This window comes from Danio rerio, chromosome 3, assembly GCF_049306965.1.
Source record: "Danio rerio strain Tuebingen ecotype United States chromosome 3, GRCz12tu, whole genome shotgun sequence".
NCBI classification, from domain to species: domain Eukaryota; kingdom Metazoa; phylum Chordata; class Actinopteri; order Cypriniformes; family Danionidae; genus Danio; species Danio rerio.
The window spans coordinates 62,152,756-62,179,249 of NC_133178.1; the positions used below are offsets into that span (position 1 = coordinate 62,152,756).

A 26,494-nucleotide genomic window follows, 5' to 3' on the forward strand; every position below is an offset into this window, starting at 1 on the left:
TTAAGGCTTTACGATTACTCCAGAGCACTCGTAGATCCACGAAGATTTTCAAGTGCTACTTAAGTTACGATGCTTTTGGGAAACAGACCGTAATATTAAGATCAGTCGTACGATCATTTCTACGAACTTCTTAGGCTTACGATGCTTTTGGGAAACGCAGCCCTGAAATGTTTGTTGATCTAAATATCTGACAATATTTTTTTATTAAATTTTTTTATTTATTTTAAAAACAATTTACACTGAATGACTTGTGTTTTTCTTTTAATAGTCATTAAATAAGAGATCATTAAAAACTTTGTCTTTACATTTAAATTCTCCATACAAAAAAAGCACAATTGGACATTAAACAGCCCAATTTTAAAGCATAAATTCCAAATAATAGATGCATTTACAAAATTACGATAGGCTACTATTAATAAAGTAGTCATGTGCATTATAAGTTCCCTCGACGCCTGTAGATGCTCACGCTATTCTCTCTCTATGTATTTATATGTAAGCTATTTTTTCCAAAGTATGAGTGTCAAAAGAGACTTATTCTCACTCTATAAATTCGCGTGGATTAGGAAACAGCCATTTCAATGCCAATAAAAGCTACCACATCAAGCAAAATATCGCAGTTCAAAACGACCAAACTATGGGCATTTTTTTTTCTTCAATAAACGAAGAGGACAGGAATCAGTAGTGCGACTGGATCACGCCCCGCCGCACTGCCCTCCACAGCGATTGGCTGAAGGGAAAGAGAGCAGGGTTAAAACCCAGAGCGGTTCAATGCACAGGTGCTACAGCGCAACACAAGAGCCCGAGGAGAGGCTTTAGGTCAGCGCAGGAGAGAACTTGGAGGACTTGTGAATTCTGCTCACCTGTTCTGCCGTGTTGACTCAGTGTTTGTTTGCTTTTAAATTTTGCCTTGTGGTTCAGAAGATTCTCAGCATCACCTCCGGATTTTTGCGCGATGAAGAGGAGCCTCTGGGTGATGCAGGTCCTCCACTGGGCGGTGATGCTGGCTTTGGTTCAGTGCGGCGCGCTTGGTGCGCGGAGGTTCCGCGGAGGTCGAAACCCGCAGCCGCGGCGAGCGCTGCCCTCCGCTCATTACCGGGACCGCGGAGAGACCACCGAGAGCTTCTCACTGGATTTCACAGCCGTGGAGGAAAACATGGACAACTTCATGACTCAGGTGAAGAACCTGGCGCAGTCCCTCTACCCCTGCTCGGCCCAGAAGCTCGACTACGACATGAAGTTACACTTTCTGGAGAATACATCGGTCACCTGTAACGACGGGACTCCTGCGGGGTAAGACTTCATTTTCACACACACATACTGTTACTTTTCCGGTGCACTGGTTTCTTTATGGCCAGCAGCTTTTTGAGCGGCCCTTTTGCCTCATCATCTTGGCACCCTGCGGGACACACCTGTGTAAGCGTGAACGCAAGGTATTGCTTTATTTTGATGGTCTCATTTTGTTGGCTATGAGTTACATTGCACAACATGCCAACTAGTTCTCATTAGAACACTGGATAACTCTAGTTTGAATGGCAAGTGGATAGTTCACCCAAAATTGAAATATTACTCACTATTTACTCTCCCTCAAGAGGTTTTAACCCTTTATTTTTCTCCCATGTTGAATACTGCACCAAAGAAGAGATTTTAAAGAGAGCTGAAAAGCGGTAACCATTCACTTATGGTAGAAAAAACGGTCCCACTTTATATTAAGTGTATTTAACTACTATGTACTTACATCAAAAAAATAAATACAATGTACTTACTGTGTTTATAATGTATTTGAGAACACTTGTGGTGCTTTTGGGTTGGAATAGAGGTTGGGTTATGGACAGGTTTGGTGGCAGGGGTTGGTTTAAGGGTAGGTTAAGGTGTAAGGGATGGTCAACAGTGTATTTACAAATGTAATTATAAAAGGTAATTACAGATGTAATTACATACATGTATTTAATCAAGCATAAGTACACAGTAAATACATGTATTTACACAATAAGTACATTGTAACAAACTATTAGTTCGCTTGTAAGTACATATTAGTTAAGGCCACAATATAAAGTGGGACCGAAAAAACAAATACTGTGCATCTCAATGGTTACAGATTTTCAGCTTTTTGTAAAACAATATATCACTGTGTTTAACACAGGAAAGCTCAAACAGGTTTGAAACAAGTGTCAATAATGGCAGCCTTTTCAGTCTCCTTAACTATTGACTTATTACTGCCTATTATTAAGATATTGGCTTTTATACTAGTATGATCTATTTTAACTATAAATAAGCAGCAAATTAGTTGTTAACTAAGCTAAAAGTCTTAGTTAAAGTTTTTTTTTTAATAGCAAGACCTGTATCCTGAACAGATTGATTATTAGAAGCCTCACAAAAACAATTCAATGTACACTAACCCTAAGCTTACATGCAGTGTACTAATACACTAATGAGAATGACTTGGCATGTACAATGCAACTTCATTCATTCATTTTCTTTTCCGCTTAGTCCCTTTATTAATCAGGCGTCGCCACAGCGGAATGAACCGCCAACTTATCCAGCATATGTTTTACACAGGGAATACCCTTCCAGCCACAACCCAACATTGGGATACACACACACTCTTGCATTCACACACATACACTACAGCCAATTTAGTTTATTCACTTCCCCTATACTGCATGTCTTTGGATTGTGGGGGAAACCGGAGGAAATCCACGCCAACACAGGGAGGCAGTGTAAATTTTAATCAACAAAATGTGTTAAAGGGACCATCAAAATGAAGTGATGCCTAAATATGTACACACAAAAGCATAATCCTACTGTCAAATGTACAGAGTCATGAAATATTGGATACGTTTATTGTCAGCAGGTTGATTATTGTGAATATAACAGTAGCTGTATTGGTATTCATAGTATTTCTAACACATTATGCTAACCATGGTTGGTTGTTTACACTTAAAAGGACAGTTCACCCTTAAATATAAAATCCTTTATGAGTTTTATATCTTTGGTTGAAAACGAAACAAGATATTATGGGGAAATAATGGGAAAATTTATAATAGGAGGAAATAAAAATACTATGGATGTCAGCGGCTGTTTTTAACCCCAACATTTTTCAAAGTACCTTGTTTTACGTTCAACGTAAGAAAGAAACTCACACAGGTTTGGAACAAGTGAAGGATGAGGAAATGATGACAGAATTTTCAGATTTGAGTGAACTGTTCCTTTAAATTCTACAGGGATGTTTGCAGTTTACAGTTTATTTTGTGTGCATCCATTTACATAGCAAGTCACCTCAACTAACAGACAACAGAGTTTTGATAACTCTAACTTCAACACCACACTGACTGCATTAGAAATGTTAAATTAGTTCATGTTAATGGTTTGACACATTTATGTTGCAGTGAACGTTACAGGAAAGAAAAAGTTCAAAAGCTACAGTCCTGTGCATCTGATTTATACCTAAACCACACATATTAGTGACTCCTTAATACATATTATTTAAAAGCATGTGGTCACCTGACAGCATTTTCAGCTTTATTTTTGAAAGTGCATTACTTAACACTATTTATCAGAGATCTCAGATCATATCGGACTGTATTAAATTATTATGTATGCAATGTTAAAAGTTAATCGGTAATACAATGTTAAGGTCAGAGTGAGCGGTGTGACTAGGAGAATAGAGTGACAGAAACACAGAGTTTAAAGTATGACAGTGGCACGTGAACAGATGTGCTATGATCAGTATGAGGCACAATAGCATTGCCGTGCAATATCCAGAGATGATGTGCAACTATGTTAGACATAAGCTCATAAGTCATAATTTTAGTAATGGCTGCTAACACGATTAATTAACCTCTCTTGTTGTCTTAGAATACTATACACACCGTTTGCCCCTTTGGGTCAAAAAACTGGCCCTCCTGCACTAAACCTCTGTAATAAAGCAGCTACATTTAATTTCAATCGTCAAATCTATTTTGCATGAAGAAACAACCTGAACTTCATCACATACTCTGTAAATGTGTAGGTTTTATCTTATCAGTGTGCAGTAATTCGTTAATAGCCATCGCATTTGTGACTAAAATAAAGGGTATCATTTCTGGATCTGTAGAGCTACGCATCGATGAATTTTCTCTTCAGTGTTTGGACTCTAAGTAATGACTTTAAACCACACTGAACTGAGCTAAACTGAACTGAACTTAAACACTAAAAACTGAACTACCCTGATCCAGTTACTATGACCATTTATGTGAAGCTGCTTTGACACAATCTGCATTGTAAAGCCTGATTTATACTTCTGCGTCAAGTGACCGGCGTAACCCACGACGCATGCAACGCGCGTAGCTGTGCATTTATACTTCTGCGCGCTGTCTCTGTTGGTCTGCATTAACACTTCCGAAACGCTAGTGGGCAGTGAGGTGTAAATGTTCCTCTGTGTCGAGTTTCTTCACTGCTTTTTTGCTTCTCCTGAACACTTCCGGGATGTACAAGTGGCTCAAACTCGCTCATTTTGAGGCAGGAACCGGGGGACATGCAACAACTTTAACTATGAGGTAAACACAAAACAAAACTTTCCATCCGGAGCTCCTTCACGGGACTCCACACTTGTAAACAATCGCTCGCGCCATTCGCGCGGCTCTCGGTCCCGCCCAGACTCGTCAACGCTACCAAGCTGACCAATCACAGAGCTTGCGCTACGCGCTGTTGCGACGTGTAGTTACAATTTTTGAGAGGTGCACGTCAGTGATGCCGATGGCCACGGCGAAGGGCTATGCGTCAGCGCCGTAGCATACGCCGGTGTTTGACGCAGAAGTATAAATCAGCCTTAAAAGCGCTATACAAATGAAGCTGAATTGAATTGAATTTCGAATGCAAAAATTTGTTTTAGCAAGAGAGTATTCATAAAAGTTTAAAAGAATATTATTGTGTGTGTGTGTTTGTGTGTGTGTGTGTGTGTGTGTGTGTGTGTGTGTGTGTGTCAGTGCATGCAAAATATAAAAATGGTTTTATAGCTGGCGGGTCAAAACTGACTCGAAGAGCAATCGTTGTACCCTAAATGTGTACAGAAAATACAAAAGTATTCATTTTTTTCTAATTTTGTGGTGATTTTAGAAAATGTTATCAAACTTCAAGATAACACAGCGTTGCTTTTCTGCTGTTATAAAATAGTGTCTGGTTATAGTTAATAATGTTTCAATGCAAACCAACCTGGTGCGAAAGTGTCAGAGAAGAACTAAAACTAGGGCTGCATGCTTAATCGAGAAATTGTGATCTCGATTCAACCCCCTATACAATCCTAATCCAGAATCTCCTCAATTCAGCGAATTATATTTTCAAGTTTAGGAGAGAAGCATAAAGGCAGGTGCACAAGTCTTCATTTTTTATGTTGCTCAGCTACGTGGACATATCCAAATGATCAGCATACTGTATTTATAAGGTATAATTCACCAAATGTCATTTCTGTCTTTATGTAATGATGTATTCGCAGCCGCAAAATCTGTTAACTAGCAAGAGGACACACACAGTTGAAGTCAGAATTATTAGCCCCCCAGATTTTTTGGCCCCTTGTTCATTTTTTTCCCCAATTTCTGTTTAACAGAGAGCAGCTTTTTCAGCATATGTCTAAACATAATAGTTTTAATAACTTATTTCTAGTAACTGATTTATTTTATCTTTGCCACGATGACAGTGCATAATATTTTACTGGATATTTTTCAAAACACTTCTATTCAGCTTAAAGTGACATTTAAAGGCTTAATTAGGTTAATTAGGTTAACTAGACAGGTTAGGGTAATTAGGCAAGTTATTGTATAACGATGGTTTAACCGTGGTAGGTTGTTTACACTTAAAAGGACAGTTCACCCTAAAATGTAAAAACCTTTATGAGTTTTATCGCTTTGGTTGAAAACAAGACAAGATATTATGGGGAAATAATGGGAAAATTTATAATAGGAGGAAACAAAAATACTATGGGTGTCAGCGGCTGTTTTTTCCACCAACATTCTTCAAAGTACCTTGTTTTACGTTCAACATAAGAAAGAAACTCTAACAGGTTTGGAACAAGTGAAGGATGAGGAAATGATGATATTAAGAAATAGCTTAAAGGGGCTAATAATATTGACCCTAAAATGGTGTTTAAAAAATTTAAAACAACTTTTATTGTAGCCGAAATAAAACAAATAAGACTTTCTCCAGAAGAAAAAACAATGTCAGACACACTGTGAAAATTTCCTTGCTCTGTTACACATCATTTGGAAAATATTTAAAATAATAGAAAAAAAATCAAAGGAGGGGCTAATAATTCTGACTTCAACTGTATGTGTCTGCCAATGATGTCTACTTTAGTTAACAGAACCTGCATAGGCTGTTAATTACAGGTACTAAAGTTGTAAATAATGTTTGTTTGTTTTTGTTTTTTTAAGTTGTAAATAACGTTGACTGTTGCACAGAGCGATCGTTTGAGAGCCGCGCAGAAAGTATGATTTTTGCGTTTATGTTTTATTTTCTCAAAGTAACGGCGGTCTTGAGCGCACTCGGCAGTGAAAGTGAAACCAAACACACACACACACACACATCCTTTAAATGATCATATCACATTATAAAGTTATGATTACAACAAATTTGATGTTTTTTTTTTCTTGAAAAAAGTGTTGCATGCAGAACTGTTGCAAACAATTTATTTGTGTTGAGTTTAAACAAACAAATTAGGTTGAGTAATATTCAACTTAATTTCTTAGTTTAAATTCAGCCCAAATGAATTGTTTACAACCACTCAACGTAAAAAAAATTGAGTAAATCCAAGGAATCATCTTTGAATAATTTTTTTCAGTGTAGCGAACACAAAGAGATGTGCATAAACATAAATGTTTTACCATGTCAGTATAACTACTTAAGCCTATAATGTTGAATATAATGCAAGAGGGAATCCGATAATGATAAATGTCTTAATTTTACCATTAAAAACGAAAAGAATATGTCTCAAACATAATAATTCAACTTTAGAATTATCATTAGTTATATTCTGATGTATTCACTTTCCTGTGCATTAACGACCTGGACAAATTAAAAGTCTATTCAACTCCACTATTCAAAGCCTTTAGCACAGGGGTGCTCAACCCTGTTCCTGGAGATCTACCTTCCTGCAGATTTCAGTTGCAACCCTTATCAAACACACCTGTTTGTAATTATCAAGTGCTGTTCAGGTCCTAATTAATTGGTTCAGGTGTGTTGGATCGGGGTTGGAGCTAAACTCTGTAGGAAGGTAGATCTCCAGGAACAGGGTTGAGCACCCCTGCTTTAGCACAACATATAACCTACACATAGGCTTAATATTAATATTGTATGTTAGAGAATAGCAATAATAATAGCCTACTCATGTTAACCCTTATTTTACATCTACAGAATTGTGAGAAAATTCTGATCTTGATTTTAAGCAAAACAAATTGTAATTTGCATTAAGCCAGAATTGTGCAGCCCTAACTAAAACTCATAAATCTTAATTAGTTTTTATTATAATTACACAAAAATAGGTTGCTTAATGTTTTTTAAAAGATGACAATCTGATATTTGTGAATAATAATAAAATAATTTAATTATTTAAATGCATACTATGAAAGATTGCTTTCATTAAAATACTGAAAAATCATTAGAATAATGTTATCCTTATGCTAACTTATGTACTTTACATTGGACCAAATGATTGTAAAAATGTTCAAATCCACATAAACAAGCACTTTTAACTACACTGAAAAAAATTATTCAGAGATGATTCCTTAGATTTACTCAATTTTTTTACGTTAAGTGATTGTAAACAATTTATTTGTGTTGAATTTAAACAAACAAATTAAGTTGAACATTTTCAAACACTTTTTTCAGTGTAGTTTAACTCGTTCGTGTCTTGTGTGGTCCTGCTAATGATGTCCACATCCTCTATATCCAGTTTGTTTTATTAGACTGCATAGAGCTGCATTACAACAGAAGCCTAAAATGTATTTATTCTGATAAAACATCACTGCTTCTTCTCCACGTGATCACGCGTGGATGAATCGAAAGTGTTGGACTGTGGCATAATAAAAGCTCTGCTGCATTCGTCCTGTATCACACTCTACATTCAACAGCAATTGCTTCGGCATTTCACTTGTTGTGCTTCTATTGACCTTATTCTAAAATGCGGAAGTGCGCCTGTTTTCGTGATTGTCTTAGAACTTCCGATTCAGTCGCCTATGGGAGAAATGACTAGGAATAATAAACAGCAAAAAACGGTCAAACTACTTGCTCTACAAACAAACGTTTGCATGACTATACAGACCAAGTAGAATAATATAACATGGAAATATTAGTTTGCAACATCAAACAGCGAGACGAGCAGTTTTTAATGTCTAAAAATGAATGGAAGTGAATGAGACCGGAAGTCTCGTGCCTAAAAGATTCAAATGGCTGCGCCCACTCATCGGCGAAGAATAAGGTGAATAGCTTTCAGCCTGATGCTGCATTCACACCAGACGTAAATGAGTGATTTACCTGTAAGATCAATGCAAAGATGTGAATAGACATCCTGTAGCAATACGCGCGAATGAGGCAGCACGAATGACACGTTTAACACGAAGTTGGAAAATCCTTCTCTTATAGGGGTGTGATTATGACATAGTGCCTGTTGTTGGTGTCCCGAGGGGAAATCCTCCTGCTGACACTAGTGATGGGAAGTTTGGATCATTTTACTGACTCGGATCTTTGAGTCTCGTTCATCAAGATGAACGAATCTTTTTTCGAGTCATTTCGTTCATTTGGTTCAATTTGCCAAAATATTATTAAAATGTTACGAATTGCTTCCAAACACATCTACAACTAGCCCAAAAGGTTGATTGCACGACAAATAAATCATAAATAGAATATAAGAAGGAGAAAATAATAATTGAATGTTTACCTGCTCTTTTGTCTATGAAGGTTTTGTTGTCTCTTTGCTCAGCTCACCTCTTCATGTCTTCAAATGTCAGGGGTTCATTCATTCTACACTGACAGTCACATATAATCTTAATCAATGCACAGTCTAAGCTGATAGGAGCCATGATCGTTCGTTGTTTACGTGACAGAACGACTTAAACCCGAGGAGTCGAGAGATAAACGGTTAAATTCTTTTTCCGGCTCTAAACGCGTATGATTGGCCCGTGAGGAACGGATGACTCAGACCCGATAGAGGACTCGAGAGACGAGCAGATCAATTCTTTTCCCGGCTCTAAACGCCTATGATTGGCCGTGAGGAACGAATGACTCAGACCCGATAGAGGACTCGAGAGACGAGCGGATCAATTCTTTTTCCGGCTCTAAATGCGTATGATTGGCCCGTGAGGAACGGATGACTCAGACCCGATAGAGGACTCGAGAGAAGAGCAGATCAATTCTTTTCCCGGCTCTAAACGCGTATGATTGGCCGTGAGGAACGAATGACTCAGACCCGATAGAGGACTCGAGAGACGAGCGGATCAATTCTTTTTCCGGCTCTAAATGCATATGATTGGCCCGTGATGAACGAGTGACTCAGACCCGATAGAGGACTCGAGAGATGAGCGGATCAATTCGTTTTCCGGCTCTAAATGCATATGATTTGCTTCTGCCAATGTGATAAAACTTGAAATGAACGATACCACCTGCACAAATGTGCGCACGCACTGATGAACGAATTACTCCCTGAGAGGACTCCTAGTTCAAGTTCATGAACGACCCATCACTAGCTGACACCAGACAACAGTTCATCAAACCAGACATGGCTCAGTCGGAAGCACCGCTGAAAGCCTCCATCATCCAGTAGTTTCTGGAGGAGTTGATGAACAGAGCTTGGTGCAAAGATCTAGTTGACTCCGACACAGCGCCGAACAGATATAAGCTGTTTTTCAGCATTCTTAAAGCACATAAAGCTCAGCTATTCCCAATAAATGTTAGACATTTAGCAACAAAGCTAGAGTCACCGGGCAGACAGAAGCCCTGCCTATGACACGAATCCACATCTATTGTGAAGCTAGTAAACTTAAAATGTTCACACCTCTATTTACGCGCAAATATCGTGCTTTATTCGTGCACTCCGCGTCTGGTGTAAATAGCATAACAATGCATTTAAACTACAGCATCGAATTTGCATTCAGTGCTGCTGGCAATGCTATAACACCACTGCTCTACAGGACGACTGCATGTTTACACGTTCATCATACATGCATTGTTATATAGCTGCTTCGAAGAAATAATCAATGAACAGTGAACACACAGGTATATATGGATGGTTCAATATTATTACGTAAACTGAAAGTTAGAGGTGGGAGAAAAATATTGATGATCGCAAGATTTTTTTCTTTAACCACTGTGGATTGATTCTCAAAATTACAGAATCGATTCTGTAGTCAGATTAGATTAGTTAAATTTGTTTAGTAGAAATTAAGATTATTAGTATATAATTAGTTATATTATAACTTTACAAGAGAGATAGTAATTTAGACTTTAATTGTAAAAAAATTTCCTTAAATTTTCTTAAATGTTAAACAATAAAAAAAATTATGGTCTTTTTTAAAAAAGAATATATATATATATATTTTTACGGAATAAAATTAATAATATTTCTCTTCATAATCTGGCTTTTTTTTACTTTCAGTGTTTGTTCATTTTGAATAATTATTTAATAAAATAAATGTTTTTAATTTTAAGAAGGCGGTACTGTCTTACAAAGTTTCCAATCATTATCTGTTTGTTATTATGAAGTCACGTAAAGAGGCTTTCAGGTCTCTATTAAGCTATATGAGGAGACTCAACTAATGGTAGTGATTAACGTTTACAAAGCGCTGTAATACATTTGAAAATCATGATTGTAATATATGTACAGTTGAAGTCAGAATTATTAGCCCCTCCTGGATTATTAGCTTCCCTGTTTATTTTTTTCCTGAGTTTCTGTTTAACGGAGAGATTTTTTTTCAGCACATTTCTAAGCATAATAGTTTTAATAACTAATTTCTAATAACTGATTTATTTAATCTTTGGCATGATGACAGTAAATAATATGTGACTAGATATTTTTCAAGACATTTAAAGGCTTAACTAGGTTAATTAGGTTAGCTAGACAGGTTAGGGTAATTAGGCAAGTTATTGTGTAACGATGGTTTGTTCTGTAGACTATAAAAAAAACAAAAAATACAGCTTAAAGGGGCTAATAATTTTGCCCTTGAATTGTTTTTTTTTTAAAATGTAAAATTGCTTTTACTCTAGCCAAAATAAAACAAATAAGACTTTCTCCAGAAGAAAAAAATATATTATCAGACATACTGTGAAAATGTCCTTGCTCTGTTAAACACCATGAGGGAAATATTTTTAAAAAGAAAAAAATTCAAAGGGGGCTAATAATTCTGACGTCAACTGTATATATACATGCCCATTATCTGATGGGCAAAAAGTAATTCATTTTTTATAAATTATTAAAATATTAGTGTTTGTGATGCATCAAGTCCAGCGACTGTCGTGTACACCATGATTTTATATAAAACACTATTCCATACATCACCACTTAACAAGCGGAAACACAAGCACAGAAAATCTAGTTCTGGTTAAAATGTAAAGTTGTAAAGATGCAAATGTACAGCAGAAAAAATAGGAACAAAAATGTTCTGTTCTGTTATTTAGCAGATATATGATAGACTTGCTTTGTTTTACCTAATAAGTGGATCTACTAGGTTTTGCTTTGTAAACATTAAATAAAAGTTAAAAAGGTATTAGTTTATTTCATATATTTTAAGTTCTTTGTAACGATCTGCAGATTTTTTTTACAAAACTCTCAGCAGAAATAGCAAAAAATGTCTGCAGGTTCTGTCTGGCACTGGTCATGGCACAGTGGTGACTGTCATGTTTTGGGGTCTTGAACATTACCGTTGTGTTACGTTCTTTTTGTGTTATGAAAAGGCACTGCTTCTGTAAATTGTTTGCGTTGTGAGAAAATGCTGGCGTTTTTTGTGATTGCATGTGTTGTTTTAAATTGCAGCACGTTACGCTCTCTTGACCAACGTACAAACGTGCTTACAAATGATCCTTCATTCTCAGCAATTATGGTATTAAATGGGCAGTTTGTCCCCCGAAATTACAATTCTTTCATCATTTATCAATCCTCCACTTCACTGTAAAAAAATATTGCTGCCTTAAATTTTTTAGTTGAATCAAATGAACTTTTCTAATGATCTCAACTTACCTCAATCAAAAACTATATATATATATATATATATATATATATATATATATATATATATATATATATATATATATATATATATATATATATATATACACATATAAACTATATATAGACTATAAATATCAAGTTAAACTTTGTATCACTTCACAAGGGTAGTGGAATCCTGATTAACTTTTTAAAATAAGTTGTTCTAAATCGGTTTAAGTTTCCTTCTGTTGAATGCAAAAAAAGAGATTCTGGATAATGCTAGAAAAAGCCTGTTATATACATTTTTGTTGTATTTTTTAAATAACTAATAAAGCATTTTTGATCTTACTATGAATGTCAGTGGATGTTTATTACCAAACATTGTTCAGAAAAGCCTGTTTTATGTTCATTCATTAATTCATTTTCTTTTCGGCTTAATCCCTTTATTAATCCGGGGTCGCCACAGCGCAATGAACCGCCCACTTATCCAGCACGTTTTTTACGCCTGAAAAAGTCATGTAATTTTATCATGGCTATTTCCAGGCCTGAAAAAGTTTTGGAAAAACAGAAAAACCCACAAGGCTTTGGAAAAGTCATGGAAATTACACTAACACTTTAGCAGACATTTTTGTCCAAAGCAACTTAAGCTGCACACTAAAGCTTGTGCTTTGTCATATGCCGCCGTGAAAAGGGGCGGGGTTAGAAAGTTTGATTAGACATTAATAAAAGTGAGCGATTGCTCTATATTTTGAGTTTCTCATTTTAAATAATCTTCTATTGGTCTCAAGCAATCCCCGCAGGTATAAATTCACCAAGCTTGAACATTTGAATGCAGTGTCATGCGAAACATGTTGCAGGTGCTTGCATTTCTGATCTGCCGCATTCGCATGCCTATAAATGGAAGTCTGTGGAGCGAAAAATGCAGTGTGATTGCAGCTTTATAATATTAGTTTTATGTACTTTTACTAGTTTAACAAACTATTAACACTATATAAAATTAATTTGACAAATATCTGTATACTGGAATGGAGGTTAAGTGTTTTTATTTTTTTTATTTTCTTGGCCAAAAACATGCTCTCACATTATTAGTGCTGTGTAAGCAACATCTATTTTACATAGATATAAAATTACGTTTCAACTAAAGAGATTGTTGCATGTTTTATGATATGCTGTAATAAATGTAAACGTGCATTGTTTTTCTTATGATTTACCATGTACACGTAGACATAACATGAAACATTAGGTCATAAAAATTGACTTGAAAGTCCTGGAAAAGTCGTGGTATTTTTGGAGCAAAAATGTGTATGAACCCACACAGCGGATGCCCCATCCAGCTGCAACCCAGAACTGGGAAACACCCATACACTCTCACATTTACACACTAATGGCCAATTTAGTTCATCCAATTCACCCATAGCGCATGTCTTTGGACTGTTGGGAAAACCGGTGCATCCGGAAATCCACATGAACATGGGCAGAACATGCAAACTCCACACAGAAATACCAACTGACCCAGCCAGGACTCGAACCAGTGACCTTCTTGCTGTGAGGCGACAGTGCACCCTGCTGAAAAATCCAGCTTAAATCAGCCTAGGCTGGTTGGCTGGTTTTAGCTGGTCAACCAGGCTGGTTTTAGAGGGGTTTTGGCCATTTCCAGCCTGGTCTTAGCTGGTCAGGCTGGGAGATGACCAGCTAAAACCAGCTTGACCAGCCTAGCCAGACTGGGAGTCCAGCGAAAACCAGCTATGTCTAACTTAAACCAGGCTGGTCAAGCTGGTTTTAGCTGGATTTAGCTGGTCATTTTCCAGCCTGCAGCTAAGACCAGGCTGGAAATGGCTGGAAACCAGCCTGGATGTGACCAAAACCCCTCTAAAACCAGCCTGGTCGACCAGCTAAAACCAGCCAACCAGCCTAGGCTGGTTTAAGCTGGATTTTTTAGCAGGGATGCTAACCACTGAGCCAATGTGCCACCATGGAATATACAAAAAAAAAAAAAAAAAAAACTATTTAGCTTGATTTACTCCCAGAGAATTATACTGTTTCAACCTCACATACTATAATGCACGGAAGCATGTTGCATTCCTAAGATCTGCAGTCATGGCTTGTAGAAAAGGTGTCGTGTGATCAGCTGAGACACATGAATGGATCACTCACATTTCACAGGTTCCATAGAAACCCCAATTCATGTATAGACAGTACAGGAAAGTGTGTAGGATCAGAGTTATCCTAATTCTTCTGCTTTTATGAAGATTAAAAATAAAATCTTTAATGAAAGTACAAGTGAAGCTTCTGTCTAGCAGACCTGCATCCTAAACTTTACTGGTCGTAATGTAGTGAAACATAAATCATTAGCTCGTAAGCAGTGTTGTGGTGGGTAATAGTGAGAGATTTACAGCATTCGCCAAAAATGTGGCCCACAGTGGCATGAATTGGAAGCAAATTAAAGCTGTCTTTAATTATGGTGGAGTGATGCCCCTCAAAGAAACAAAGCCAGCCACAACTGTAGCTTTTCCTCACACTGGCGAACGACTGAAGCGTTTGAGACGGACTGGTTTGTTTTTATGTAAAGCGGACAACAGCCCCCTCGTGTGGAAACTGTGAAGATTGCAGACGACAAAGAAGCAGATATTAAAGAAAGTAGACGAGGGCAATAACATTTTAGTTTTGAAAATTAAAAGTGCAAAAGTACTCATCCACTTCAGCAAGATAAAATAGGCTATTTTACATATGTAAATGTGTCTTTTTCTAATTGTTTTTCTTTTAAAATTAAGATGTAAACATCATCTGAAAGTTGATCAAATACAATATTTGGTTGAGATACTACATATCTGAAATCCAGTTGGCATTTCTGTGTGGAGTTTGCATGTTCTCCCTGCATTCACGTGGGTTTCCTCCGGGTTTTTCCCACAGTCCAAAGACATGCGGTACCGGTGAATTGGGTAGGCTAAATTGTCCGTAGTGTATGAGTGTGAATGTGAGTGTATGGATGTTTCCCAGAGATGGGTTGCAGCTGGAAGGGCATCTGCTGCGTAAAACGTAAGCTGGATAAGATGGCAGTTCATTCCGCTGCGGCGACCCCGGATTGATAAGGGAACTAAGCTGAAAAGTAAATGAATGAATGAATGAATAAATAAATTTTTATATATATATATATATATATATATATATATATATATATATATATATATATATATATATATATATATATATATATATATATATTTATACATACACAGTGATTGCTATGATACAACATATTTGAAAATCTATAAATTAAAATATTGGCATACCGGTTGACGTCACAGTTCTCGATGTTAGGAAACTTTTAAGGGGTTTTTGAACCGCACTTAGTCTGATCTGTCACCTAAGACATTTTTGTTTTGGAAGACCCTACCAGGGGCATTAAACCCTGACAACATAGCTCTTAGGATCACTCAGGCACACAAACCCCTCCACCACATTAAGGATAGAGGAGGCCTCAGGGAAGACCCAGGAGGGATTATGTCTCTCAGCTGGCCTGGGAACGCCTCGTGATCCCCCCAGAGGAGCTGGAGGAAGTTTCTGGGGTTCTCTCCTAAGACTGCTGCCCCCGCAACCCAGCACCGGACAAGCGGTTAAAAATCAATGAATGGATGATAAAGTTGCTTTTAAAGTCATCTAATCTAAGTGGTGGCTGCTGACTGTAAAGTTTTCAGACTTCATGTCGACTTCAAAAATATGAAATATTTTACCTTTGTGAACCTGGATTACAAAATCATTCATTCAGTTTTATATGTAACATCAATATGACTCCCGTAGAAATCTGGTTATTGTTGTGTAAAGTGATGTACAGAAGTGCACTCTTAAGTGAATTAAGCAGTCATATATGAGACTAAGTGAACATAAATGGGCTTTTCAATAATATTTGCTGCAGTTACAAATATTGAATGAATAACAAGCTTTGCTTGACCTACACCATGAGTGTGCATTCATCACCGGTCTTTTTAACAGGGGCTGTGACATTTTTAAAGCACTTTTTAAGGACTAGAATAATAAAAGTGTGTTTTGCTATTGACCTAATACATGCTAACTATTTGAACAAATCAATATGTTTTTTATGTGTAATCTTTAAAGGGGACCTATTATGCAAATATCATTTTTGTAACGGGTTTAAAAAGTTGTGTGGCAACAGTCTGTGAATATAACCAGCTTCTAATGGTAAAAAATGTATTAATTACATTTGTGTCATCACACTTGATAAAAACAGTCTGCAAAACACTTTGACATTCTCCTTTTGTACGTCATCATCAGAGAGGAAAAACCTTGCCCAGTAGTGACCATCTCTCCTATTAGCATTGGATGTTAGTCTTGTTTTTAAATCTGCCTCTAAGCTGACACACAGGCATTTGTAGTTCCACCCTCTTTTGAAAAGAGCACAGTCTCATTTGAATTTAAAGCGACAGTCACCAAAATGACACAATTAGGATCAAAGCCTAAAAGGGAAAGTGGTAAAACATTGTGGGCTCTATTTTGACGGTCCATGCGCAGAGCGCAAAACGCAGGGCGCAAACGCTTTCAGGACATGTCAGGACGCGTTTTTGCTAATTTAAGGACGGGAAAATCCGCTTTGCGCCAAGGCGCATGGTCTAAAAGGGTTGAGTTTATTTTCTTAATGAGTTATAGATGTGTTTTGAGAATAAACCAATCAGAGTCTCATCTCCCATTCCCTTTAAGTGCCAGCTGCGTCGCGCCTAGAGCGCATTTGCTATTTACAGGACGTAAAGTAAGTCTAAGTGGAAAAACTGAGCATTTCACAAGCAAACAGTTCACAGTTTTTTTTAACAGAAAACTGTTAAACAGAGCATCTACTGCTTGAGAATGAGAGATAATGGATCTACTTTCACTTTCGCTCTTGGATAGGGAAACTTTTACGCACAGACATCAATTAGCCTATAAATAATTAATTTAGTTTGTTAAGAGCAAAGATTTGTTTCAAAACTGTTTCTAAATTCAGTTCTAATTTCCAGCAAACGAATAAATGAACAATAATAACGAAGTGTGTTCAAAAACCTGAGTTATATCCAAATACACCTGCCATGCCCCATCTGGTCTAAAACCTGACAGGTGGACAAATCTAAGCTTGTTTTTAATCAAACAAATATAAATATGGATATAATAAATAATACTGCTAATAATAATAACATTATACAAAAGCAAATTGTTATGAATGAACTGAAAAAGCCTCCCGAGATGAAGAAGACATAAAAGCAGTGATTTTTCATATTTATGTAGGCTAGAAAATAATGTTTTGTAATATTTTAATCCTTTATATTTATATCCTATATCTATTCTTATTATATCCTATATATATTCTTAATATTTAAATTTTTTCATATGTAAAGATATTTGCCTATTGCTCTCTTGTGCGTATTAAGCAGTGCGTAAGCGAGGCGCAACTCTGCACTGGAGTTTAGACCGGGTTAGTTTTGGTCTAATGAAAAATCTATTATAGTTTCTCAAAATAGCAACGCGCCAGCGGTCCGCCTCAGAACGCCTTCCTTTTTAGACCAGAACACCTATGGGTGCACATATGAGCGCTAATGCATTTGCTATTTAAACAGCGTAGCGTGGCATAAAAGGTCCCCTTTAATCAAAATACTTTACTTCTGTCTTTTGTGGCATCTCTTCTCTATTCCGATTGGTTTGTGTTTACTCATGTGAGGGTGGGATCAATCTGTCAGTCACATAAGCCCCACAAGCAACAAGACGCAATCATCCAATTAATTCCCTATTGACAAAACAAATACCCGTGCTGTATTTATTCTGGTCCAAAGTCAATTTCATGCACAAAGGGGACGAAGATAAAACGATTTTAATGAGGATTTGCTTTATTGTAGGTACTACCTGAAGGAGTCAAAAGGAAGCAAAAGATGGTTAATATTTCTTGAGGGTAAGTGTGATGCTTTATGACTACTTTTTAAATATATACACAGTAATTTGAAAAAGTTAGCACACCCTATTAAATTCCAATTTTTCATATCAGGACTTTAAGAATTATCTGATCTTTGGCACGGCTTAAAATGTGGAAATTAAAACCTCATGATGAACAATATTTAGCATCAACAGAAATAAGTCAGGTAGTGCTAATCAAATACCTGAACTGACAAACGGTTTTACCTGAGGCTGCACTCCAGTTCATCTTTCCATGCTCTTCACTCGCTGCCTTCCCTCATTCTCCTTACCTCAGATGTACTTCATCGATTACATCACACAACTGGTGGATCATCTGAACGGGTTTATAATTATATAAACCCTTGAGCACTTAGGAACTACACTGTTGTGACGTCACAATCAAATTGCAGTCTGGGACATACAGGTGCTAGAGTGCACATTCTAGTAAACCTCCAGCACGGGGGTTTCAAGAGTTCACACCTAGCTAATGATTGATTATAAAGCGAGTTTGGCATGTTGTCCCTGGAGAGAGCCCTGAGCTCATAAGATCCTCGAGCCCGGGGCTCCCTCCTGTTTGCAAGGCGAGAGGGGAGTTTGAGCTCAGGTAGATCTCGAGAACTCCCCTGCTGTATGAGTAGCTAATGAACAGATAGTGATTGCTCTTTGGAGATAACTACTTACTAGGGCGCGTCTATGGGGCCGATTTGGATTAGTCAGTTAACTTAAGTTGCATGTTTTTGGATGTTGGGTGGAAACCGGGGAACCCGGGAGAAACCCACATGAGCACGGGGAGAACGTGTTAAATCTGCACAGAAATGTTGCCTGGCTTAGTAAGGACTAGAACCAGTGACGTTCTTGCTGTGAGGCAACAGTGCTAACAACTAGGCCACTGTGCCACCCATCTAAAAAAGGAGGAGGAGTTGGGGTGGAAGGGGGGATTCTTCAAAGCGAACGAAGATGGCTGTTATGTGGAACTTAGGGTATTTATAGTGGCTTAAGAATCGTCGTGATTGGTGAATCATAAATTGGATAATGCGGGACCAGCCGAAAAGCGATCATAGGCACGTGATCCTTTTCGAAATTAGTTTATAAATAAAACTTCACTTAGATGGAGAAGAGTTTACTATACAGGAGTCATGGTACACTGATAACCTACGCAAAATAACGGTTTAAATTTTAATTTGGTTTACTCAGTCTAAACTGAAATTGAGATAATCGTTCTGCGATAATGAGAGCTGTATGAGCTTCTCTTCCCCCCTTACAGCTATGGCTGTAGTAAAAGCTGCATGTGAACCAACCGTTCACGTTCAGCAATCGCTATTTTCCCTAGGGGGGTTTCCAGTTGTAGCTAGAAGGGATACAGCTGTGGCCAGAAGTTTAACATAAAAAATAATTATACTATTTATTTAATTACCCATTCATTCATTCATTCATTTTCTTGTCTCCTTAGTCCCTTTATTAATCCAGGGTCACAACAGCAGAATAAACCACCAACTTATCCAGCAAGTTTTTACGCAGCTAATGCCCTTCCAGCCACAACCCATCTCTAGGAAACATCCACACACAAACTACAGACAATTTAGCCTACCCAATTCACCTGTACCACATGTCTTTGGACTGTGGGGGAAACCAGAGCACCCGGAGGAAACTCAGAAGAAGGCAGGGAGAACATGCAAACTCCACACAGAAGCACCAACTGAGCCGAGGTTCAAACCAGCAACCCAGCGACATTCTAGCTATGAGGAGACAGCACTACCTACTGCGCCACTGCCTAGCCTTAATTACCCATTCATTGTATTTTGTTAATGTATTCTTGGCCCGCGCTGTGGCACAGTGTGTAGCGCTGTTCTCCCTGTGTTGGCGTGGGTTTCTTCCGGGTTGCCCCCACAAGTCCAAAGACATGCGGTATAGGTGAAATTGGGTAAGCTAAATTGTCCGTAGTGTATGTGTGTGAATGAGAGTGTATGGGTGATTCCCAGTGATGGGTTGTAGCTGGAAGGGCATCCACTGCCTGAAACATATGCTGGATAAGTTGGCAGTTCATTCCACTCAGGCAACCCCTGATTAATAAAGGGACTATTTATTTCAACCCAAGCTCATTCTGGAAACGTAGTTTCTGGAGACCGCGATTTACGTGGCCGGAGGTACGTAAAGGCCGCATTCAGTTTTTTTCGAGCGAATGCTGCGGGGCGGTGTGGCGCCGCTCCGCCCCTCCTCTTCGCGCTCGCCGGCCGACGGCTCGCCTCCGAGTGGAGGGCTTTCCCTATGCAACCAGTTTGTCCGCCTAGCTCACAGCGTTGCGTCGGCGGAGCGGAGGCCCCAGAGGAGGAGCAGGCCGCAGTGGACGATGACCGGGATCGAGTCCGGGGAACGGCGGTTCCGGAAATTAGGTAAGATGAAAAACGAAATCTGAAAAATAAGGGCGAGAACGCGGCGAACCGTCGCTCGGGTTTAGGGAAGGAGGAGGAGGAGGAGGAAGAAGAGGGTGGCCGATCCGGCAGCTTTTCGCGCGAGACCGGCGCGGGGGCGAACGGCGCGCGCTCCCGAGAGGCGCCCGAGACGTGAAAAAGCGCGCACAGTGGCCTCCCGGGACGTAAATCGCGGTCCGCAGAAACGTCCGCGGGGCTACGTTTCCACAATGAGCCCGGGTTGATTTATTTAGTGCCATCAGGTTATTATTATTATTATTATTATTATTGTTATTATTATCATTATTATATTATTTTAATTTCTATTATTATTACCAGGTTATATGGTTATTATTCATGTTATTTATTAAATTACACATTAAATTGTATTTTATTAACCCTCTACCTTAAACCTAAACCCATTCAAAGTGTAAATATTGTTGTGCTACTTGCAGCTGTATTCCTTCTTGACTTTCTTTACTCAGAGTTCCCTGTGTTTTTTTTTTTTGTTTTTTTTTTTATGTATTTGGACAGGTTAGTGAGTTTCCTCAAGAGTGCCCTCTTGCCTCCAGGGGAAATTTTCTACAAATCTAGAAAATGCTAGAGTGTCCTAACTTTTTTATATGACTGTGTGTGTATATATATATATATATTCTGTAACTGCCATGTATATGTGTAAGACATGTCTCTCTGTGCAGGCGGCTGGTACTGCTTCAACAAAGAGAACTGCGACAGCAGATACGAGACTATGAGGAGACTCATGAGCTCCTCCAAATGGCCACAAACCAAGACAGGTCAGAAATGCCAACCGTGTCCGTCTAACACAGTCACCACTGAGTCTTAAATCACACAATAGAAGCCAACATAATCTAAAGTTTAAAAATGAATATGCAAAATTGCAAAGACTCCATCATGTCATTCCTTTGTGATAATTGGATGTGTTCTGATTTCACTTTCAGGCACAGGAATGCTGTCTTCACTCCCAGAGGAAAACCCACACTGGTGGAACGCCAACATGGTGTGAGTATCCCAGAGCTAATGTTTGTGAAAATACATTCTTTACATCTTTTTATTCATTGATTTTCATAACTCCTATGTTAGTGCAGATTTGAACCTGAAGTCTTTCTGTTTTTCCCTTTTCAGCTTCATCCCATATTGTTCAAGCGACGTGTGGAGTGGAGCCTCACCAAAAACAGATCAAAGTAAGACTCCGTTACATCCCCTGCTCTTGTGCACAAATTATAGAAAGAAATAATAATTTCTTCACTTTGTTCAAAAATGTTAATTCGGTTTTTAATTTCCAATCGACGTGTTGTTCCAAAGCCCTAAGACCTTCATTCATCCTCAGACACAAATTGAGATATTTTAGATAATATTGGAGAGCTCCCTCGTCCTTCATAGACAGCCACAGTCCAAAGTCATTCAAACTCTCTAATATAAACTTTGCATTGAAACCTTTCTAAATATGAATGTATGCTAAATTGCTGAATCCCAGTGTACCTGAGAATGTGTATACATGGAAGAGTCTTAAATGGTGCCTCGTACACTCTTTTACAAAAAAAAAAAAACACTATAAGAGAATATTGTAATTTTAATGTTTGGGTGAATTATTAAAACAAAAATAAAAAACTATAAAAAGACTAAAACAATAACATAATTGTTATTTTTTGGGTGAATCAACAGAAAAAAGAAAAAAACACTAAAAGAAAAACTTATTTAAATTTTTGGGTAAATTAATACAAAATAAACTATAAAAAGACTCTAAAAGAATAACACAGAAATAAAATATTTGGTGAATTAATAAAAAAAAACTAAAAACTCTATTAAAGAATCACATAATAAACATTTAAGGTGTATTGATGCAAAATAAACTATAAAAAGAATATAAAAGAAAATTATATTTTCATTTTTGGATGCATTAAATTAAAAACACATAATTAAATATATTAGATAATTTAACGTGGAAAAAATAACAAAAATTTTAAACATAAATTTCATTTTTTGGGCGAATTAACAGCAGCAAAAAAAACAAAAAACAAAAATAAAACACTACAGTTTTGGGCTTTGATTAATATAAAAAAGAAAGCTTTTTTGCTCACCAAGACATTTTTGCTCACTACATTTAAACAATATATATTACGTATAACATATTACCATAACATATATATTTAATGAATTTAAAATGTAATGCATTCTTGTGATTTTAAAGCTGAATTCAAAGCTGGATTTTCAGCATAACTGTTCAAGTCTTGTGTCACCTTGTGTGATCCTTTAGAAATCAGTAAAATATGATATGATCCCCAGTAACATGAGTTCAATGATCACAGTCACTTTTGATAAATTTTCATTCTGAATAAAAAATAAATGACTGCAAACATTTGCTATTATAAAAAAATATCTAAAAAAAAAAAAATAAATAAAAATCAGATTTGACTATTAGCCGTAAACTTATCTGTGGTTTTATTGTGTACAGATGACTACGCTTTCATGGGTTCACTGATCATAAAGGAGGTCGTGAAGGATCTGCTCTCCAAAGGTCTGGATAATGCCAAGATCCTGCTGTTAGCTGGAAGCAGGTGAGTCTGCATCGCACACTTTGCTTTCGCCTCTGGTATTGAGATGCAATTCATCAATCTGATCAAAAGTGGACAACGCTAAATAGAGATGTGAAATGTTTTGAGCTTGTGTGTGCATTCTGCTAAACACAACAACAATGGTGGCTGAGAAAGAATAACAGTTTTAAGAGTTCACACTTAGCTGATGATTGATATTAAAGCTTGTTTGGCATGCTGTCCTGGGAGAGAGCCATGAGCTCATAAGATCCTCGAGCCCGGGGCTCCCTCCCGTTTGCAAGGCAAGAAGGGAGTTTGAGCTCAGGTAAATCTCAAGAACTCCGCTGCTGTAGTAGCCAATGAACAGATAGTGATTGCTCTTACGAGATATCCATTTACTAGGAGCGTCTATGGTGCCGATTTGGACACCCATCTAAAAAAGGAGGAGGAGTGGGGGTGGAAGGGGGGATTCTTCAAAATGAAGATAGCTGTTATGTGGAACTTAGGGTATTTATAGTCGCTTAGGAATCGTCTAATTGGATGAATCATAATCTGAATAATGTGGGACTGGCCGCAAGCCATCTTAAGCATGTGATCCTCTCGAAATTAGTTCATAAATAAACTTCAATTCATAAACATCTAGCAAACAGCCTTTACCACTGTAGCACGCCACATTGCTTTTATATTTGCCATGGACCAAATGGAACAATGTTTAGATCTTTATTAGAGGTTGCACAACGTGATTGTTCTTCTTGTCTGGGTGAAGATTTTCCAAGACTGTGTGTACAGTGTAGTCATGTGGACACTAAAACTGGAGTTTTCACCTCATGACATTAGCGTGCGTGCGGTTTTCTCCTTTCTGATTGGCCACCATGGCTGGGTTCACACTAAATAAAGAACACAAATGGGGCAAATTCTGAATGTTTGAGGCATACACATCACATATTAGGTGTCATTCGTCCACGGGACGGAAATCCGCCTCTTTTCTCACTTTTGCATTGATTTGTATGTAATGTACTCATGCAAATACCCAAGATACGCATTTGGTGTGATCCCAGCATAGTGTCATCATCGCCCTTAACATGCGTGCGTCTTACGTTTTCATTTGCACAGACGAAAAAACGAAAGCAGGGAAAACCCCGTTTATAAAAATACCCATATACAGGTAAAGTCATAATTATTAGCCCCCCTTTGATTTTTTATTGTTTTTAATATTTCCTAAATTCTGTTTAACAGAATAAGGTATTGTTTACAGTATGTCTGATAATATTTTTTCTTCTGGAGAAAGTCCTATTTGTTTTATTTTGGCTAGAATAAAAGCAGTTTTTAATTTTTTAAAAGCCATTTTAAGGTCAAAATTATTCAATGATCTACAGAACAAACCATTGTTATACAATAACTTGCCTAATTGCCCTAACCTGCATAGTTAACCTAATTATCCTAGTTATGCATTTATCTGTCACTTTAAGCTGTATATAAGTGTCTTGAAAAATATCTTGTAATGTGTTGAAAAAATCTTCTTTCCGTTAAACAGAAATTGGGGACAAAATAAGCAGCAGGGCTAATAATTCTGACTTCAACTGTATGTGACCAATGTCTCTTTTGTCCACTTGCGATTGGATTGACGAAAACACATCTTAATACTAGATGTAAACAGGGCCTTTTTGATAATGTTGACTAATGTAAGTATGTGCTCCTCAGTGCGGGCGGCACCGGGGTCTTGCTGAATGTGGACTCGGTGTCAGAGCTTTTGGAAGAACTGGGCCACACCAACATCCAGGTCAGGGGTCTGTCCGACTCAGGCTGGTTTCTGGACAACAAGCAGTACAGATGCACTGACTGTGTGGACACCATCAACTGCGCCCCTACTGAGGTCATCAAGAGAGGAATCAAGTAAGCTGTTTCTTATCAGCTTATCAGATTTGCAGCAATGTTTTTTCAGCTTGTCATCCTCTGAGAAAATAGTTGATGATAGCCTAGTAGTCCATGTACACTGCACCTCCCGGGTTCCCCAAGCATTGACCGGTCTACATTGATATTGTCACGGTTAGAGGAAGGAGGACCCAAATGCAGTATGAGAACAGGAGGTGTTTATTGACAATAAAGGTGATATGTAGTAGGGGTAAGGTGAAACGGTCCGACGGTGAAGAATAGGGTAGAGCAGGGGAGTCTTGGGTGGAGCAGGCAGACAAAGGAAGACAGTGCTTGACAGTCCTGGATGGAGTATTAAGCAGCCACGGAACAGGAGACTGAGCAGGGATGCTCAAGCCAGACAAAAAGTGGTAAAGGCCTTTGAGGCACTGCTGACCAGCGATCCTGAGTAGGTCTCACCAACGGCAGCCTGACAGGACACCAGCAACCGGGGACTCTCAGCAGACAGGGCTGGATGAATGCAAACACACACGCACGCACACAGACAGACTGGGAACACTAAACTAAGAAACAAAACCATAAATTTAATACAACAAAAACACAAGAACTATTGACAAACTAAAAAGAGAAATAAAATTAGTTTTAACTTACTGATAATAAACTGGAAGAATCAAAACCAATTAAAAAAAGGAACTAAACACTTATAGCTACTAAATAAGATGGGGATAATACTGAAAGCCAACTGAAAAACACAAACAAACATTAGACAAAGACAACTCTCACACAAACAACAGCACAGGTAAACGAGCACGGTCAGGCAACAACAGGTAGCAGGTAACAGGTAGTAAGTAACAGGTAGCAAGTAACAGGTAGCAAGTAACAGGTAGCAAGTAACAGGTAGCAAGTAACAGGTAGCAAGTAACAGGTAGCAAGTAACAGGTAGCAAGTAACAGGTAGCAAGTAACTGGTAGCAAGTAACTGGTAGCAAGTAGCAGGTAGCAAGTAGCAGGTAGCAAGTAGCAGGTAACAGGTAGCAGGTAACAGGTAGCAGGTAGGGATGGCTGACGTGAAACTGACGTTTCGACACAGTGTCGAGATCCCGAAGCGCAAGTGTTTCGAAACACTGCACCGAAGCATGATCCGAAGCACCCAAGTCACGTGACTAAAGTGTTTCGAAACACTTGGTCACGTGACTAAAGCGATTCAAAACATTGCTCACCTCAGAAGCGTTTTGAGACCTGGCGAATCTCCATTTGGCTGCCAAGGTCAGGAAAAATTTCATTTTATATGGCCTAGTGGACTGTGCATGTGCACGATGTTGCTATTCATTAATTGACTTCTTGGGTTCGAATCCCGACTTCTACAAATACTCCAAAAACATTTTTGTGGTTTTATGAGTTTTTATCATGTTTCTGTATTTAGCCTAAATATGATACAGCTGCAGTTACGCCATCAATTTAGCATCATTTTTGTAACACTGTAAAACAATAATAATTATTTTACAGTACTGTGATAGTTTGGTTTAGGGTTTGGGTAGACATTAATAAAATACAATAAATGGGAAA

The 26,494-nt window shown here is 37.9% G+C and overlaps 1 protein-coding gene across 1 annotated transcript in view; it reads left to right on the top strand.

Annotated features, from left to right (window-relative positions):
- Positions 1–952: 952 nt before the first annotated feature.
- The window catches only part of notum1a (notum, palmitoleoyl-protein carboxylesterase a), a 30,073-nt gene continuing 4,531 nt past the window's right edge, over positions 953–26,494 (top strand). The window contains 7 exon segments of the mRNA NM_001161654.1: positions 953–1,290; positions 18,043–18,095; positions 21,204–21,299; positions 21,465–21,525; positions 21,649–21,707; positions 22,979–23,081; positions 24,759–24,950. Of these exon segments, the coding sequence (NP_001155126.1) occupies positions 953–1,290; positions 18,043–18,095; positions 21,204–21,299; positions 21,465–21,525; positions 21,649–21,707; positions 22,979–23,081; positions 24,759–24,950 (902 nt within the window).